General features: G+C 37.5%; 1 protein-coding gene and 1 pseudogene across 1 annotated transcript; both read left to right on the top strand.

Annotated features, from left to right (window-relative positions):
- Positions 1 to 20,182, top strand: part of LOC132169792 (cyanidin 3-O-galactoside 2''-O-xylosyltransferase FGGT1-like) — a 51,869-nt pseudogene that overhangs the window by 15,759 nt on the left and 15,928 nt on the right.
- Positions 1,176 to 12,106, top strand: LOC132174511 (G-type lectin S-receptor-like serine/threonine-protein kinase SD1-1). The gene is made up of 15 exons (XM_088512385.1): positions 1,176 to 2,248; positions 3,476 to 3,610; positions 3,791 to 3,948; positions 4,055 to 4,265; positions 4,389 to 4,626; positions 4,708 to 4,858; positions 5,000 to 5,279; positions 7,417 to 7,537; positions 8,029 to 9,308; positions 10,117 to 10,251; positions 10,384 to 10,541; positions 10,610 to 10,820; positions 10,944 to 11,181; positions 11,262 to 11,412; positions 11,548 to 12,106. Exons 1-15 carry the CDS (start codon positions 1,387 to 1,389, stop codon positions 11,845 to 11,847), a joined length of 4,629 nt encoding a protein of 1,542 aa, XP_088368511.1. The 5' UTR covers positions 1,176 to 1,386; the 3' UTR covers positions 11,848 to 12,106.

Below are 20,182 nucleotides of genomic sequence, written 5' to 3'. Positions count from 1 at the left end.
ACTGTGTCTCATTCCAGTACGGAGTCTGAATACAAGGCCTTAGCCAATGCTACTGCAGAGTTGATTTGGATTCAATCATTGCTCAAAGAACTTGGGGTCTTTCTCTCGGCAGCACCCATTATCTATTGTGATAATATTGGTGCCACCTATTTAACTTCAAATCCTGCCTATCATGCCCACACAAAACACATTGAAATTGATTATCATTTTGTGCGGGATCGGGTAGCTAAAAAGACTCTCCTCGTTAAATTTCTCTCTAGCAAAGATCAATTGGCCTACATTCTTACTGAGCCTCTGGTCTCTGCTCGTTTTGCTCACCTTTGTACCAATCTTAACTTGTTCTCAACCATTAGGATTGAGGGGGAGTATTGAATTGAATTCTTTAGCTACACGAAAGGTCAAAGCTCCAGCTCAAGTTACACCACCATACAGGGTCAGGTCTACAGACACCATGCCAACTCAAATCACCATACCTCCTCTTCTCTAAGTTTCTTGTTTTTTTTTTTTTGGTTTTTGTAAGACACTACTTTTATTGTTTGTAATTTTATATTCATTGTAGTTCGTACATACTTTATGATAAATAGAACAGAGGACCAAGTCCTCTTGCGGCAATTACAAACATATCACATTGTCTCTATTTTAAGGAAAAGACTTTTCAATCTTTGGGCACCATCACTGACATGTTGGGCTTTCAAGTCATCACATAACTTACAAAAAGAAAAAAAGAAAAAGTCATCACATAGGCCTCGTTTGCAAGTAACGTGATAGGACTTCCATGTAGTAGAAAATCAATGGAGGCATTTATTGACACTCCTGAATTCAAATTTGTTGAAAAGGGGAATGTCCCGAAGAAGGCACACCTTAATGCGCTCTGCTTAAGTCTTGACTTGTATGGATATACCACACCACATACATATATTACTTTCTCCGAGTAAGAAAAGATAAACCATTTGAAAATCAATGGGAGCCATCACCCATCTTTTTGTCTACTCTGTCTTCTTCTCTCTGTTTAGAATCTCCATTACACAAGACTCTATTACTCCAACTCAGTCAATCACAGACGGTGGCACTACTGTTGTTTCAGCTGGCGGATCATTTTAATTGGGATTCTTCAGCCCAGGTAGTTCCAATGGTAGGTATCTGGGAATTTGGTACACAGTATCTTCGGACACAGTTTTATGGGTAGCCAACAGAGAAGCTCCGCTTAGCGATCACTCGGGAGTTTTAAAGCTTGCTGATGATGGAGTTCTTGTGCTTCTTAATAGCTCCAATGGTACTGTTTGGTCATCTAACACATCAAGAACACCAGAAAATCCAGTTGCACAACTCTTGGACACCGGAAATCTTGTTGTGAAAGATAGAAATGATGATGACCCAGAGAAGTTTATGTGGCAGAGTTTTGATTATCCTTGTGACACATTCCTTCCGGAAATGAAGCTTGGATGGAACTTAGTAACTGGTCTAGAAAGGTTTATTTCATCCTGGAAGAGCACGGAAGATCCTTCTCCAGGTGCGTTTTCATTACGAAAAGATCTTCGTGGGTATCCACAATTGGTTGCTATGGAGGGATCTCAAATAAAGGCTAGAGCAGGGTCATGGAATGGCATTCGTTATACGGGATATCCAGCAACAAGACCGAATCCTGGGTTAAGATCAAATCCACTATTTGAGAATGAATTTGTGTTGAATGAGAAGGAGGTCTATTACGAGTACAAAATCCTAAAGAGTTCATTTTTCTCAAAATATGTGGTAAACCCATCAGGCGTTGTGCAGCGATTCACATGGATGGATCGGACACACAGTTGGGAGCTTTTCTCCACACTCCAGGCAGATGGGTGCGAAAATTATGCCTTATGTGGCGCATATGCTACCTGCAATATCAATAATTCTCCTGTATGTGCATGCTTGGAAGGATTCTTACCAAAGTCTCCAAAAGATTGGGATTCGGTAGATTGGTCTGATGGGTGTGTTCGTAGGATTCCTTTGGAATGCAATGGCGGAGATGGATTCCTGAAGCATACGGGGGTGAAACTTCCGGACACATCTTCTTCCTGGAATAACAAGAGCATGAGCCTCAAGGAATGCGAAGGAATGTGTTTGAAAAACTGCTCCTGCACAGCATATGCAGGTTTAGATATCAGGAGGGGAGGGAGCGGCTGCCTGCTTTGGTTTGGTAGCCTAATTGATATAAGAGAATTCGCTGAGGGTGGGCAAGACCTCTATATAAGGATGGCCGCTACTGAATTGGGTACGTACCATTTCTCTTTTATTTTTTTCATTGGATTTTGTTGATTTTTATTTTTTTTCTTTTATTTTAAACTAGCATCTTAGTTATATAATTTAATTTCAAAACTTTAACACATCCATCGTAATTTTCGGTATAAGTTAAAAAAAAAAGTGTAAAAAATATCCCTCAAGTCTCTTTCAATAAAAAAGATACACTAAATGTTATATATATGTTACTGTACATTTATGAATATATATAATGACACAATCACAAATATGATTTAGGGGTGAAAATGTGGATGTAGATACTGTTATTAGCATTATCTACATCCACATCCGCGGATAAAGTGATTACTGTCCGCATCCACGCCATCTCCCAGACTTCACTGGGACCTAGTTGGGCCACCACCAGGACTCGATCGAGACCCCACCAGGACCCGGTTGGGACTTCGTCGGGATCTAGTTGGGACTCCTTGAGCCACAACCCGTACTTTGCCAAGAGCTGGTCGAGACTTGTCAGGACTTCGCCGGGGCGCAATCGGGCCACCATCGGGACACTGGCGGGACTTGCCTAGACCCGACTGAGCCACCGTTGGGACTTCGCCGAGACCCAATAAGGATTCGCTAGTACGCAACCAGACCACTGTCAGGACTTTGCCAGAACTCGGTTAGGACATTATTGTAATTTAAATTTAATATGATTAAATGAAAAATATATGTAAAAAGATTGTGATTTTCTATATGCGACAAACACCGAAAATGTTTTCCAGGAAATCGTTTTTCAGGAAAATATTTTCCGCTAAAAACATTTTTCGTTGGATATATAATATTTTAGGTCGAAACAAACGGATCCCAAGAGTTCGACAAATATTCCTGTTCTAGCTTGGTCATGCTGGTAAGAGGAATAAAATGACTAATTTTTATTTACATAAAGATAGCTTCGAGTAAAGTTGCTATTTTTAACATGCAGAAGGAGTTTGTCATGTTTCTGTTGATAAGTTGGCTAATATAGATATGGCAACACGCATTATTCATCATGCAAAGATCGATTATCCGGCAACCTGTAATACAATGGTATTTTCAAATTTTCAATGTCTTTGTTTATTGATCCGTTTTTAAATGTTTGTAATGGTTCCTGTTCAACAAGCTTCACTACAATTTTGGTCTATCCTAGTCTCTCTTGTTCTATTCTCAGGAAACACTTCTTACACACAAAGATTTAGTACATAACTCTGTTTTGATCTTTCAGACCATCTTAAGAAAAAGATGCACTCCAACAAGAAGAAACAAGTAGCAATTATAGTCAGCTCATCATTTTTAGTCGTGGGAACGACAACAATTGCAGTGGTCTCATACATATGTAAGAAGAAACTCAGAAATAAAGGTATATTTGTAAAAAATGGACACTGAAAATAATTGATACATGATAGTCAATTTATTGTTAAGAAATTTAAATAAGTAGGTCTTTCACGAAGAACATATTGGGGGTAAGTAATTTATTTATTTTTTTTAAAAAAAGAATTGTCAATGAGTTTTCATGCCCACGCATCACTTGTTACTTCAGGAATGACAAAAGGATATCAGAGGAAGGATTGTGACAATGAAGGTGGGAAGGAAGATATGGAGTTGCCGATATTTGATCTGGCAGCCATAGCTAATGCAACAGATAATTTTTCAAGCAACAAGAAGCTGGGAGAAGGTGGCTTTGGACCTGTGTACAAGGTAAATAACAAACAATAAAAAATAAAAAATAAAAAAAGAAAGAAAGAAAAAACTGGTTGAGCAATATTTTTTATTTTCTAAATTATATTGACTTTTTCATTTACAGGGTATATTGCCAAAAGGGAGAGAAATAGCTGTGAAGAGGCTTTCTAAGAATTCTAGACAAGGACTCAATGAGTTCAAAAATGAAGTTATTTTAATTGCCAAACTTCAACATCGTAATCTTGTGAAGCTTCTTGGTTGTTGCATTCAAGAAAATGAAAATATGTTAATCTATGAATACATGCCAAACAAAAGCTTGGACTCCTTTATTTTTGGTTTGAACCTTGACCTTGACTTGATTCAAAGCATTCATGTTTAGTCTTATCCTCTTTTATTAATGAAATTGTTTGCTAAGAAATGTAGCAGGTATGTGCTAACATGAATATGAAATTGGACAGATCAAGCAAAGAGTAAAGTACTAGATTGGCATAAACGTACCAACATTATCTGTGGTGTTGCTAAAGGGCTGCTCTATCTTCATGAAGACTCTAGACTGAGAATTATTCACAGAGATCTAAAAGCTAGTAATATCCTTTTAGATAACAATATGAATCCAAAAATTTCGGACTTTGGCTTGGCTAAATCATTTGGGGGAGATCAAGTTGACTCTATGACCAATAGAATTATTGGAACATAGTAAGTATGCTTAAACTCATTTAATAGGTTAAGCTTAGTTGTTTTTTAACTTAGTTTTTTCTTTGCAATTGTATTTTGCAGTGGTTATATGTCTCCAGAGTATATGGTGCATGGATGGTACTCGGTAAAATCTGATGTTTTTAGCTTTGGAGTTTTAGTATTAGAGATATTAAGTGGAAAGAAGAATAAAGGATTTTGTCACCCAGACCACCACCTTAATCTTATTGGACATGTAAGTATTAACAATGCGATTGCGGTTATTGACAGTATAGAGGCTCACATGATGCCCCTATTATTCTGATGCTCTTTTAATAGTCAAGAGCCAATTTGAAGGGAGTCCAACTAACAAAAATTTTGTTTTCATTTCTTTCAGGCATGGAAACTATGGATTGAAGACAAGCTAATGGAACTTATCGATGAATTGGTAGATAACTTGTGCACTCTATCTAGTGTATTACGACATATTCATGTGGGTCTGTTATGTGTGCAGCGAAAACCAGAAGATAGACCAAACATGTCGTCTGTTCTTCAAATGTTGAGCAGTGAAAATTTCTTGCCTAAGCTGAAACAACCAGGTTTCTTTTTAGATTCACCTGAAGCAGATTCTTCATCTAGAAAGCATAGAACTTGTTCAGCTAACACAATCACCAATAGTGTTTGAAGCACGATAAAGTATGTCACTTGAGAGCAAAAGTAGAGTTTTTATTTATAGGAATTTATGTAATCTTGATTTCAACATATTTAGCTAAACAAAAAAGGTCTGAAAGCTGCTACTCTTTAGGACAGATGGGTCAAAAAGATAAAGAGCTTTGGCTTAGTGCAAGGCCCGACTCTACTATATTCATTTTATTTATTCATATAGTGAATTAGTGTTTACACATGGACTAGTATTATGTATTGCAGATAATATCATGTGTTTCAGAGTGTGTTCTTCTTTGAATAATTTTAGAATTCATACTGTAAATTTATATCTAATTTTTGACCCGAAATTGGAAGTTTATGCCAAAACATGCTCTCCAGAAACCTCTTGGCTTTCTTTTACCGACTGATGCCTTGTCTTCTGCATATCTTCCTAGCTAGTATTCAATTAAAAACTCAGAAGCCAGTTTACCGATCCCGATGCTCTGTCCTCTTTATTTAGTGTCCATGCCTGGAAGAAATTAGATCATTTTGTAAGAAGTTTAGGGAGGACAGAGAATATACTGAAACCCCAAGTGATTGCCTGAGATCCATGTTTCAGAAGTGGAAGTTGTTGGTTTGAATCTCCCCCTCTTCATCCTTAGGGCTGAACCTAGCGGCCGAAAAAAAAAAAAAAAAAAAAAAAATTAGAGAATATATTGCTTGACACAAATGAATGAATCCCCTATTTCTCATGCCACTCACTATCTCTAATTACCAAAACATCGAAGCAAAATACATCATATTTGAATGAGAACAGTCCGTTAAGTGCGTAGCCCTTAGACATGTAACCCATGTAGGAAATCATTGATGAAATCAACATATTTATGGACAAAGGTTCAAGTAAGAAAATATATAGAGATTCTTACTATGTTCCAACTATTCTGCTTTACTTTGCTAAAGACAGAAATTTTCGGATTCATCTTACTATACAGTTAAACATTGCTATTTGCTAGCTTTAAGATCTCTATGGATATAATTATTCCCAGTTTGGCTTTTTGTTGAAGCTAAAGTAGCTCCCAAGCAATCCCACTGATAATGTCGAAGTGCTTAGGCCAATCTAATAATTTGTTTTGCCTTGGATAGGCATGTTTTACAACCAAGTTAATACATGGTGGAGCCATGAATTATTTAGATATTCATAGAGGGAAAGGAATCCAAGCTCTTGTTCGGCATGTATTCATATATCAGAATCCTTCACAAGGTTTCTATGGTGAAGTTTGGCAATGCTAAAAACTTCATTCTTGAACCGAGTCCTTGTCTTGATTTTGATGGAAGCCTCTTAAGAGCTATATCTTGCCCCTCTTCTGAAGTGCCCTGAATATCATGCTCTGTATCAATCACAAATACTCAGGAATAAGGGATGTCATGCATTCATACTTATAAATGGCTGAAGGAGTTCTTTTTGTGAAAAAGACTCATCCCTCCACCTGGATGACTTTATAAACGTACAACAAAATAAACTATAGTTGTGCAGATATTACTTTCCTATTTCCGCCAAAAAAAACAACAAAAAAAGCTGAGCCCTTTTGGTTAATTATTAATATATGTATATGCAAGGTGTCAGTTTCTCCTAAATTTCCAAATAATGGTGGCTCTAGATCTTCATTCTTGCTTCCATTGGTAAAACCTTGTTCTGGAGCACATTTGAACTAAACAAGGAATGCTTTATCCTTAAGAATATTGAAGGAATACATGTTTCTAAGAATATTGAAGTGTTAACCCATGATACCCATCCATGAATATTGAAGTGTTTCATTTGGCATCCCCCTCCTCCAGGCTCCTTGAAGATCAATTTTGACCTCTCTTTTGGCTTTCCTGCTCTGTTGCTTGTAGGCGACTTATTTTGGCTATCAACCAGCTCTCCCTCTTCTCTCATATTGGAACCTTAGCTCCCATCATCTCTGACATACTATTCAAGCTTCAACATTTTCAAGCTTGGAATGCTTCTAAAGTTTCAACATCTCATCAATTTCCTTCCATTTTATTGGTCCTAAACAATTTGTTTGGACCCCACCAATCTCTTCCACCTCTTTTCATACTGCTTTTTTCCAGATGTTTATAAAACTCTGTTCTCATAATAAGTATCTCTTTTTTCACCTTTCAAAACAGATTCCCCTCCATTATCGATCGGTTCAGCCCCTCCCCTTTTCCAGTATCAGAAAACGTCTCACCCAGGCTCTGATTCCTCCTCTTCTTCCACCTCCATAAAGCTCCCTGAGTTCACACCACTGTTTCCCGTAATTTTTTTTTTTTTTTTTTTGTCATGCGGTTTACAAGATTGAAAATTGTGTGGGGTGCAAGAGTGGCGGCTGAAAAAATTCATTGAAGTCTATTTTGTGCTGCTTCCAAGCCAACAACCCGAGCGATATAGATTGGAGGGTAGGTTTTGTAAAAGGAGTCAAAAGGGAAAGACGTCAAAGTCAGGTAATTTAATTGATTGATAATACTTTCTCAAATTTTAAATTTAGACAATGTTTTGTCCAAATAATTAAAAATTATCAATGTCTTCCGTAATAATAAAAATATTTTTTTAATATTTGTTTTTTCAAATTTATAGGAATAGTCTTATTGTGTTTTTTTGACTCTCCTGAATTCAACTTTGTTGAAAAGCAATATAGATTGGAGGGTAGGGTCCGAAGAAATAATGCGCTCTAGATCTGCCTAATTCTTAACTTTCATGCATATATTACTTTCTCCGAATAAAAGAAGATAAACCATTAGAAAATCAATGGCAGCCATTACCCATCTTTTCGTCTACTCTGTCTTCTTCTCTCTGTTTAGAATCTCCATTACACAAGACTCTATTACTCCAACTCAGTCAATCAGAGACGGTGGCACTACTTTAGTTTCAGCTGGCCGATCATTTCAATTGGGATTCTTCAGCCCAGGTAATTCCAAAAGCCGATATGTGGGAATTTGGCACACAATATCTTCGGAGAAAGTTGTATGGGTAGCCAACAGAGACGCTCCGCTTAGCGATCACTCGGGAGTATTAAAGCTCGCTGATGATGGAGTTCTTGTGCTTCTTAATAGCACCAACGGTACTGTTTGGTCATCTAATACATCAAAAACTGCAGAAAATTCAGTTGCAAAGCTCTTGGACACCGGAAATTTTGTTGTCAAAGATAGAAAAGATGATGACCCAGAGAAGTTTTTGTGGCAGAGTTTTGATTATCCTTGTGACACGCTCCTACCAGAAATGAAGCTTGGATGGAACTTTGTAACTGGTTTAGAGAGGTTTTTATCATCTTGGAAGAGCACGGATGATCCTGCTCAAGGTGCGTTTTCAGTACGGATAGATCTTCAAGGATATCCACAAGTTGTTGTTAAGGAGGGATCTAAAATAAAGGCTAGAGCAGGATCATGGAATGGCATTCATCCTGCAGGTCGTCGGTTAAGATCGGAGGATCCACTATTGAAGTATGAATTTGTGTTTAATGATCAGGAGGCCTATTGCGAGTACAAAATCCTGAACACTTCTGTTTTCTATAGAGTTGTGTTAAACCCATCAGGCGTTGTGCAGCGATTCGGATGGATGGATCGGACACAGAGTTGGGATCTTTTCTCTACATTCCCGGCAGATCGGTGCGAAAGTTATACCTTATGTGGCGCATATGCTACCTGCAATATCAATAAGTCTCCTGTATGTGCATGCTTGGAAGGATTCTTTCCCAAGTCTCCAAAAGATTGGGATTCAGTGGATTGGTCAGATGGGTGTGTTCGAAGGACTCCTTTGGAATGCAATGACGGAGATGGATTCCTGAAGCGTACGGGGTTGAAATTGCCGGACACATCTTCTAGCTGGTATAACAAGAGCATGAGCCTCAAGGAATGCGAAGGAATGTGTTTGAAGAACTGCTCCTGCACAGCATATGCAAATTTAGATGTCAGGGGAGGAGGAAGCGGCTGCCTGCTTTGGTTTGATAACCTTGTTGACATAAGAGAATTAGGTGAGCCTGGGCAAGACCTCTATATAAGGATGGCCGCTACTGAACTCGCCGGTACCATTTCTCTTTTATTTTTCTCATGGATTTTGCTGAGATTTTACTTTTACTTTTTTATTTTTATTATACATAGGACATATGGAAAACCATATCCGTTGGTTTTTAACTGGCAAAAGTAGCTTATTATGTGATTGTTTATTTTATGAGGCTAAAGCTAGGAGACGTTATAATATTAATTAAATAATGAGATTTATTTTTTTTTCAAAAAAGTTCAAATTTTTGGATAAGTACTAATTTAAGGTGGTATAAAAGCAGAGTTCATGAATTGAAACCATAATTCTAGAATTTATCACATTTCAATAAATATTCTATGTGTTGGGCCTTATTTATTGAGAGAGTTTTGAATGTTAAAAAAATCATAAAATAGTTCTCTCTTCCCCCTCTTGTAAGGACATGTCAAAAAAAAAAAAAAAAAAAAAATCATAAAATGGTTAAATTCACGTTCTTATCAGCTAAGGTCTTGACTTCGAATCGTCTCTCCCTAATTTACCTCTCATTTCAATTGAATATTCCACGAACTAATGATTATATTTATTATTTTTCTCTAACTTCAATTTTTTGGGACAAGTGATAATTTAGATGGGTATAAACAACATTGATAGACACTGTATGATACCTCTAAAAGCTCGCTTAATAAGCTGATCGTACAACCACAACCTAGACAAATTGTAATGCCATTGAAACTTGTAAGTGGTGGTGCTGAGATCAACTGCTTCATCCACCTCATCTGCACCCATTTCCCTGTCTAGACTATGTGCAAGATGAGTTATTCTCAAAGTCACCTTACTCTGTTTTGGTGTTTCAGATTATCTTGAGAAAAAGAGGCGCTCTAGCAAGAAGAAACTAGTGGCAATTATAGTCGGCTCAACATTATTAGTCGTGGGAATGACAATAGTTGCGCTGGTCTCATATATATGGAAAAAGAAACTCAGAAACCAAGGTAGAGATTTCTTAAAATTTGACTATGATAATAATTTGATTCATGATGGTGGAGAACAGATTGGGGGGTAAGTATTTTTCTTTGGATAAAAGAACTATCCAAGATTTTTTCATGCCCATGCATCTCTTGTAGGAACGACAAAAAGAAGTCGGAGGAAGGATTATGACAATGAAGGTGGGAAGGAAGATATGGAGTTACCGATATTTGATTTGGTAGTCATCGCTAATGCAACAGATAATTTTTCAAATAACAACAAGCTCGGAGAAGGTGGATTTGGACCTGTGTACAAGGTAAATAACAATATAGCTAGGAAAACTATATTTTTTATTTTCAAAATTATATCAACTCCTTCTTTCAGGGTATACTACTAGGGATCGGAGATATAGCTGTGAAGAGGCTTTCAAAAAATTCTAGACAAGGGCTGAACGAGTTCAAAAATGAAGTTATTTTGATTGCCAAACTTCAACATCGTAATCTTGTGAAGCTTCTTGGTTGTTGCATTCAAGAAAATGAAAATATGTTAATCTATGAATACATGCCCAACAAAAGCTTGGACTCCTTTATTTTCGGTTTGAACCTTGACCTTGACATGATTCAAAGCTTTCATGTTTAGTCTTATCCTCTTTTATTAATGAAATTGTTTGCTAAGAATGTAGCCAAGTATGTGCTAACATGAATATGAAATTGGACAGATCAAGCAAATAGTAAAGTACTAGATTGGCATAAACGTATCAACATTATCCGTGGTATTGCTAAAGGGCTTCTCTATCTTCATGAAGACTCCAGACTGAGAATTATCCACAGAGATCTAAAAGCTAGTAATATCCTTTTAGATAGCAACATGAATCCAAAAATTTCGGACTTTGGCTTGGCTAAATCATTTGGGGGAGATCAAGTTGACTCTAAGACCAATAGAATTATTGGAACATAGTAAGTATGCTTAAACTCATTTAATAGGTTAAGTTTAGTTGTTTTTTAACTTAGTTTTTCTTTGCAATGGTATTTTGCAGTGGTTATATGTCTCCAGAGTATATGGTGCATGGACGGTACTCGGTAAAATCTGATGTGTTTAGCTTTGGAGTTTTAGTATTAGAAATATTGAGTGGAAAGAAGAATAGAGGATTTCATCACCCAGACCACCACCATAATCTTATTGGACATGTAAGTATTAACAATGCAGTTATTGACAGTACTGAGGATCACATGATACCTCTATTATTCTGATGCTTTTTTAATAGTCAAGAGCCTATTTGAAGGGAGTCCGACTAACAAAAATTTTGTTTTCATTTCTTTCAGGCATGGAAACTATGGATTGAAGACAAACCAATGGAACTTATCGATGAATTGGTAGATAACTTGTGCACTCTATCAAGTGTATTACGACACATTCATGTGGGTTTGTTATGTGTGCAGCAAAGACCAGAAGATAGGCCAAACATGTCGTCTGTTGTTCAAATGTTGAGTAGTGAAAATTTATTGCCTAAGCCAAAACAACCAGGTTTCCTTTCAGATTCACCAGAAGCAGATTCTTCATCTAGCAAGCATGAAACTTGTTCAGCCAACACAATCACCAATACAGTGTTTGAAGCACGATAAAGTATGTCACTTGAGAGCAAAAGCTGAGTTTTTATTTATAGGAATTTATGTAATCTTGATTTCAGCATATTTAGCAAAACAAAAAAGGTCTGGAAGCTACTACTCTTTAGGACAAAAAGGTCGGAAAGATAAAGAGCTTTTGCTTAGTGCAAGGCCGACCCTACTATATTCATGCTATTTATTCATTTAGTGAATTAGTCTTTACACATAGGACTAGTATCGTGTGTTTCAGAGTGTGTTCTTTTTTGAATAATTTTAGAATCAATTCCTTTTACAATGCATACTATAAATTTATATCTAATTTTTGACTCGAAATTGGAAGTTTACGCCAAAACATGCTCTCCAGAAACCTCTTGGCTTTCTTTTACCGACTGATGTCATGTCTTCTACATGTCTTCCTAGTATTCAATTAAAAACTCAGTAGCCACTTTACCCATCCCAATGCTCTGTCCTCTTTATATGGTGTCCATGCCTAGAAGAAATTAGACCATTTTGTAAGAAGTTTAGGGAGAAAAGAGAATATACTGAAACCCCAAGAGATTGCTTGATAAGTGACTAAGAACCATGTCTCATAAGCGGATGTTGTTGTTTTGAATCTCCCCCTCTCCATCCCTTAGGGCTGAACCATGTCTCATATGTCAGAATCCTTTTTTCTTCTTGAATGCAACATCCTAAAAGCTTCACAAGGTTTCTATGCTGAAGTTTCACAATGCTAAAAACTTCATTCTTGAACTCTTGGAGTCCTTGATTTTGATGAAAGCCTCTTAAAAGCTATTTCTTGCCTCTCTTCTGAAATGCCCTGAATATCATGCTCTGTATCAATCACAAATGCTCAGAAGAATAAGGGATGACATGCATTCATACTTATAAATGGCTGAAGGAGTTCTTTATGTTGAAAAGACTCATCCCTCCACGTGGATGACTTTATAAACAACGAAATCAACTATAGTTGTGCAGATATTACTTTCCTATTTCAGCAATAAAAAAAATAAAAAAACTGATCCCTTTTGGTTAATTATTAATATATGTACATGCTGTTAACCAAGGTATCTCTACCGTGAATCATGCAGCAACGTTAATGACATCCAAGGCACTAAATGATGGAGTAGATGCCGTGAATCATGATGATAATCATGAAGAAACGGCAATGACAGCCAAGGAAATAAATTGTAGAAAAGGAAAGTTTGGCTAAACTTGTCAAAGAAATATCTGGCAGCATATAAAGAAAGAAAACAAGTAGAAAAGGAAGTTAGACAGCAAAGGAAACATGATTTTATTTTCTGTATTCGTTATTCTTTCCTCTGCATTTAATTAATGTACACCTGCTGTATATATTGGTGAATACACCTCTTTGTAATTATTCAAGAAATCTTCTTTGTAATACAAGATTTTTACATGGTATCAGAGCCTTTTGGCTAACACCTCTCAATTTGTTTTGATCCTCATGGCAACCTCTAATTCCGCAGCTTCTTCTACCTTTGTTTTTCCCAATATCGCTTCTCTAGTTTATGTCAAACTTTCTGGTCCGAATTATATTAGTTAGATCACTCAATTTCTTCCTGCACTTCGTAGCCATGATCTTCTGAGTATTGTTGATGGCTCAGAAATTTGTCCTTCTAAATTTATTCTTGATACAGAAGGCAAACCTACCTCTGATATAAATCCAGAGTATCTTCTATGGCAGAAGAAAGATCAGTTTATTTTGGCCTGGTTAAACGCCACATTAACTGAAAAAGTTTTGTCCTCAGTGTATGGGCAAAATACCTCTCATCAAGTGTGGAATTATCTAGCGAATCGTTTTGCTCCACACTCACTATCTCACATCTCTCATTTAAGACGTCAACTTCAAACCCTTCAACAAGGTTCTAAAAGTTGCTCGGATTACCTTCTTACAGCAAAGAATTTAGCTAATCAATTAGCTGTTGCTGGCAAGACTGTCGACGATGAAGATTTAATTTCATATGTTATGGGTGGTCTTAATCCTTCATACCACTCATTCGTCACAACATTGAGCTTGGCCACAAGAAATTCTGCCATTTCATTTGATGACTTCCAGATGGAATTGCTGAACCATGAGCTTTTACTTGATGCTCACACTCAAAAGGTGCAACCCGTGACTGGTCAGATTGCCTTTTTTTTTTTTCTCAAAAACAAAAATACTACAAGAAACCAAAGAGCCCACAACACCTACAGTCCCGTCAGCTAGCCCAGTCGAGCCTTGTTCGTGCTGCACTGGGTTTCTCTGCTGCTCCACCTCAGCGTGGTCTTCATGGTAAAAATTCTATACATGTTCCTACATTTGCTGCTCCTAACAAATCTCCTTGTCAGATTTGTGGAAAGTCCAATCACCAAGCCTTGGATTGCTATCACTGTATGAATTTCTCTTATCAAAGGAGGCGTCTGTCATCATAATTGGCTGCCATGGCAGCCCCTACACACCCTGTGCCAGACATAGAACAACCATGGTACCTGGATAGTGTTAGGGGTGAACACCAATTTCAGATGCTCAGCGGAATTAATCTACCCCTCTTTGTGCAAATTAAATAGTAACACAATAGCAAAATAATAATTAAGCAAACCCACAAGCAAGACACCAAGATTTTTACGTGGAAAACCCTCCAATGCGAAGGTAAAAACCACGGGACCTAGTCCAGTTAAATCTTCCACTATCAACAATAATGAGTTTACAATTTGTCTTCCCTAGAGAAATATCTAGAGGTTATCACCACATCAAGAATACATGCATTCTTGGATTAAACATAAATTCATCACCCTAAAGTGGATTTCAACAATAATAAAAAAAGATCTCACCAAGTAGGTATTAGCAACCAAGCAATTGGAGAAGAATTCCAATGATCGACACCAGTCAATACGTAGCACTCGTCGTCAGGAGCAACACTCTAAAATTGCATCAAGATCGGACCACAAATGAAACTCCAATCTCTGACGGATGTGAATAGGCAAAACCCTTTTTCTTCTTTTTCTTTTTCTTCTCTACACCGCCGTACTCTTTCTTTTTCTCTATATGCGCCGCACTGCTTCTTTTTCTTCTCCTTTTATTCTTTTTGTCTCACGTGTTTCACTTAAACACACTCACTATGTGTTAGAAGTCTACTACAAACAAAACTCTTTGTTTTGTTATAGTCCTTGTGGTCCCCACATAAGAGGGACCACCCAACAGATAGTGGTGCTAACAATCACGTGACTCCTGGACTTGCCAATCTATCTCTCCAGCAACCGTATCAAGGCCAAGAGAGCGTGACAGTGGGCAATGGAGGAGGATTGTCTATTTCCAATACTGGTTCTTCCCTGATTATTACTCCTAAAACTCATTTGCTTATGCACAATATTTTACATTGTCCAAATGCTTCCTCTAATTTACTGTCCATTCCAAAATTTTGTTGTGATAACAATTGTTATTTCATTCTCATCTCTTCCTATTTTGTTATAAAGGACATGCAGACTCATCAAATTCTTCTGCAAGGGCCTAGTGAAGTAGGGTTATATCCCATCTACTTAAGGCAGTTTCATGCCAATAAAAATTCCCTTCAAGGTGGTTCTGCTCGGTCATTCACTGCAATGATTGGCATTACTGCTCCTCTTCGTGTGTGGCATTCTCGCCTTGGCCATCCATCATATTTAATAATCAAGAAGTTGCTTCAAAATTCTCTGTTGTCTGTCTCAGGTCCTATCCAATCTTCTAACATTTGTGAATCTTGTCAAGTAGCAAAGTGCAGAAAACTTCCTTTTTCCTATGTCTACTAGAGTCTCCACAACCCCACTTGAATTAATTCACTCTGATGTGTGGTCTTCTCCTGTTATGTCAATGGGTGGCTGTAGGTATTACGTAGTATTTATTGATGATTATTCTCGGTTCACTTGGATGTTTCCATTCCAAAATAAGTCTGATGTTTTCTTGTGTTTCATTAAATTCAAAAATCTAGTTGAAAATTTGCTATCTTGCAAAATAAAACAACTACAATCCGATAATGGAGGTGAATATATCTCCAACAATTTAAAGAATTTTCTTGAAACACATGGCATATTACATCGATTATCTTGCCCTCACACATCTGAGCAAAACAGTATTGCTGAACGAAAGCACCGGCATATCACAGAAACTGGCTTGGCTCTCTTAGCTCAATCCAAACTTTCTACCACTTACTGGGTTGATGCATTTTTAACGGCTGTTTATCTAATAAACAGAATGCCGACGCCAGTGCTTCAATTTCAATCTCCTTATTTTACTCTTTTTCAACATCAACCAGATTATTCTATCCTCAGATCATTTGGGTGTGCATGCTTTCCACTTCTTAGACCATACAATTCTCACAAGCTGGCTTTTCATAGTAAGAAATGTATTTTTTTGGGCTATAGCAACAATCATAAAGGTTATAGGTGTTTGGATCCCCATACAAACCGTGTTTATCTTTCCAGGCATGTGGCTTTTGACGAAACACTCTTTCTAGCTAGGGATATATCTGCTGCCACTCCCCAATCAGAAGAACCATGCACTGGGTCTGCATTTCCTTCCCTAGCAGGTAACAATCCTTCCTTACATTTTAATTTACCTTTATCTCTTGCATCTAATGAGACTTCTCATGATCACACGTTACCTCCTAGTCCTACACGTCACCCTGCTATTGTTTCCCCTACTGAAAGTCATGCAGACACTCCCAACTCATCTCCCACTACACCCACAGAAAGTCATGGTCCCACCTTACCTACACCTATAGAGAGTCAGGGTCCTACATTACCCACTGAAAGTGAATGTCCTAGTCCACTATTACCACCTGTCTCCACCTCCATTGAGCCACACAGTGCAACAAATGTCTTGTCTCCTTCTCCTACTTTAGAAGTTGAACCCGTGTCTTCCCCTGCCAGCCGTAATTGTGTTCCCCCACCGCCTCAGGTTGTCACTTGTTCCCAAACCAATTCTCTTAAGCCCAAACAATTTCCCAATTTCCAACTTTATTACTCCACCAAACACCCTCTCCAAGCCTTATCTACCATTGTGCTTCCACTTGAGCCACGGACATATAATTAGGCTGTGGGAAACCAGAATTGGGAATAGACGATGCAATCTGAGTTTGATGCTTTACTTGCAAATAAGACTTGGTCTTTATGCCCACGTCCTGTTCATAAACGGGTTGTTCGCAACAAATGGGTCTTCAAACTCAAACAAAAATCAGATGGAACCATTGACCGTTACAAAGCGCGGTTAGTAGCAAAGGGATTTGATCAAGAAACTGGTATTGATTTTACCGAGACTTTCAGTCCAGTTATCAAACCAGCAACCATTCGGTTAGTTCTTGCCTTGGCCGTTCATTATGATTGGTGTCTTCGCCAATTAGATGTTTCTAATGCTTTTCTCCATGGGCATTTGGAAGAAGAGGTTTTTATGGAACAACCTAAAGGTTTTGAAGACTCTACTCATCCGAAGTATGTGTGTAAATTACACAAATCACTTTATGGCTTAAAGCAAGCTCCACGAGCTTGGTTCCTTTGTCTTTCTCAAGCATTGTTAGAACTAGGATTTTCAGGTTCTAGTGTGGATACTTCTTTGTTTTATTTTCATCAACTGTCTATTTGTATTTTTGTTTTGGTGTATGTAGATGACATTATTGTCACCAATAACTCTCCTGCAGCAATTGATAGCCTTATTACAAATCTCAAACGTGAATTTGCTATGAAGGATTTAGGTCCTCTTTCCTTCTTTCTTGGAATTCAAGCATCACGTGACAAGCATGGACTTCATCTCCACCAAGGGAAATATATCACAGAGCTACTTCATAGAGTAAAAATGGCCGATGCCAAGCCTGCCTCTACACCTTGTGTAACAGGTAGCAAAATGTCTAGAAATGATGGCGAAAGTCTACCTGATCCTTCTGAGTACCGGCACATAGTTGGGGCTTTGCAATACTGCACATTGACTCGTCCCGACATATCTTACAGCGTAAATCAGCTATGTCAGTTTTTACATTCCCCTACGTCCACCCATCTCACTGCTGCCAAACGTGTTTTACGTTATCTCAAGGGAACATTGGACTATGGTTTGTATTACACAAAAGGTACTCTGCAACTTAATGGCTACTGTATTTCTGATTGGGCAAGGAGCCTGATGATAGAAAGTCCACAACTGGCTATGGTATTTATTTGGGACCTTGCTTAATTTCTTGGGCTGCCAAGAAACAACCTGTTGTTGCAAGATCAAGCACTGAAGCTGAATATCGATCTTTGGCACTCACTGTGACTGAAATGTATTGGTTAAGGATGCTATTCAAGGAACTTCATATTCCTCTTCTTTCGGCTCCTTGCTTATGGGTCGATAATATTGGTGCCTTAGCTCTCTCTTCTAATCCTGTGTATCATGCCAGGACTAAGCACATTGAAGTGGATTATCATTTTATTCGAGAGAAAATTTTCAATAAAGACATAGTTGCCCGCTACATCTCCACTCATGAACAGCCCTCTGACATTTTCCTAAAGGGCCTCTCATCTGCTCGTTTCAGCTCTTTGCGTGTCAAGCTTATGGTTCATCCCCTCCCCATAAGCTTGAGGGGGGATGTTAACCAATGTATCTCTACCGTGAATCATGCAGCAACGGTAATGACATCCAAGGCACTAAATGGTGGAGTAGATGCCGTGAATCATGATGATAATCATGAAGAAACGGCAATGACAGCCAAGGAAATAAATTGTAGAAAAGGAAAGTTTGGCTAAGCTTGTCAAAGAAATATCTCGCAGCATATAAAGAAGGAAAACAAGTAGAAAAGGAAGTTAGACAGCAAAGGAAACATGATTTTATTTTCTGTATTCGTTATTCTTTCTTCTGCATTTAATTAATGTACACCTGCTGTATATATTGGTGAATACATCTCTTTGTAATTATTCAAGAAATCTTCTTTGTAATACAAGATTTTACACATGCAAGGTGTCAGTTTCTCCTAAATTTCCAAATAATGGTGGCTCTAGATCTTCATTCTTGCTTCCATTGGTGAAACCTTGTTCTGGAGCACATTTGAACTAAACAAGGAACGCATTATCCTTATGAAGATTGAAGGAATACATGTTTCTAAGAATATTGATCGAATTGTTAAGCCATCCATGGATGACTTCAAAAGGTGAATTATGCCATTCAACGTGTAACCAAGTGATACTCACTGATATGCCTCTTCTCCCAACAATCAACATCCTCTTAACCCATCCATGGATGAGTACTTTATAATTAAGGTCAGTTTCTCCTAAATTTTGTTAAACAAGAAGGCTTTCACTCGATACAATACATTGATATCTCTAGGGATTATATATATACGCAGCATATAGATACGTTGATTTACAAGGAGGGTATAAATTTTCATTTATACAAGAATCAATTATATGCAATCTTTTCCTTTGAGTAGCAGTAGACTATTGGTCTGGTCTCCACGATTTCTTTATAAGTTGATGTGGTCTTTACGTTTTCCATTGCTAGCGACTATTGCCATTGTTGAATGGTGTTGCCTTGTGTGAATGGACAGAATTCAAATGCATGCTTTGTAAGGAAAGAATTCCACTAATTCGTAATTCACCAAATCACGTTTGGTTGACTTCTTGGTCTACATGTTTTATGTAAATTTAACCGTTTTAGAAAAACTGTTTCTTTGAAAATATTTTTCTTTTGACTTGTACAGAAAAAGAGACAGTGCGAAAAACGACCAGCAACTTCTTGCAACCTCTGGCTGTGGTCTGACAGCTTCTAACGATGGTCTACCGGACTCTAGCGATTTGGGAAGAGAATCTCAAACTTGAAAAATATTTTACAGTTTTAATAAAAGGCCAGGTTTCGTTTATTTTTCTCTTAGTTTTCATAGTTTTCATTATGAAATACTTAAATGTTGAATTTTCTTTTATCTTGCGTCAATTCCTTGATTTAATTTTTTGTTTAGGGAATAGTTGTTAATATTGTATTGTTTGGTTTTGCAAATTGCAATTCACCATACCTAGTACGGTGCATCAGGTCGAGCTGTGGGTAACTGGCAGATGAGGGTGATTAAGTATTGATGGTAAGTTTTTTTTTTTTTTTTTTTTTTTTGCCTTGCTCACGTGGCGGTTGAAGGTGAAGTGGAATTCACGTGGCAATAATAAATAACATGTCACCTTCAATATGGCATTATGGTGGGATTGGTCATTTTATTATTTTTGCTGATGTGGTGAATTGACAGACTGAAGTTGGGATCAACTAATTACTGTCATTTTTAGGAAACTTGTTATTGCCATTATCAAATTTTAATGGTTGATTTATTGAATTAATAAGAAAATATGGGTCAAATATAAGGAACTTATTAACTCCTAA

Source organism: Corylus avellana, chromosome 1, assembly GCF_965113065.1.
Source record: "Corylus avellana chromosome 1, dhCorAvel1.hap1.2, whole genome shotgun sequence".
Classification (NCBI taxonomy): Eukaryota; Viridiplantae; Streptophyta; class Magnoliopsida; order Fagales; family Betulaceae; genus Corylus; species Corylus avellana.
This window is presented reverse-complemented; position numbering and strand designations above follow the sequence as displayed.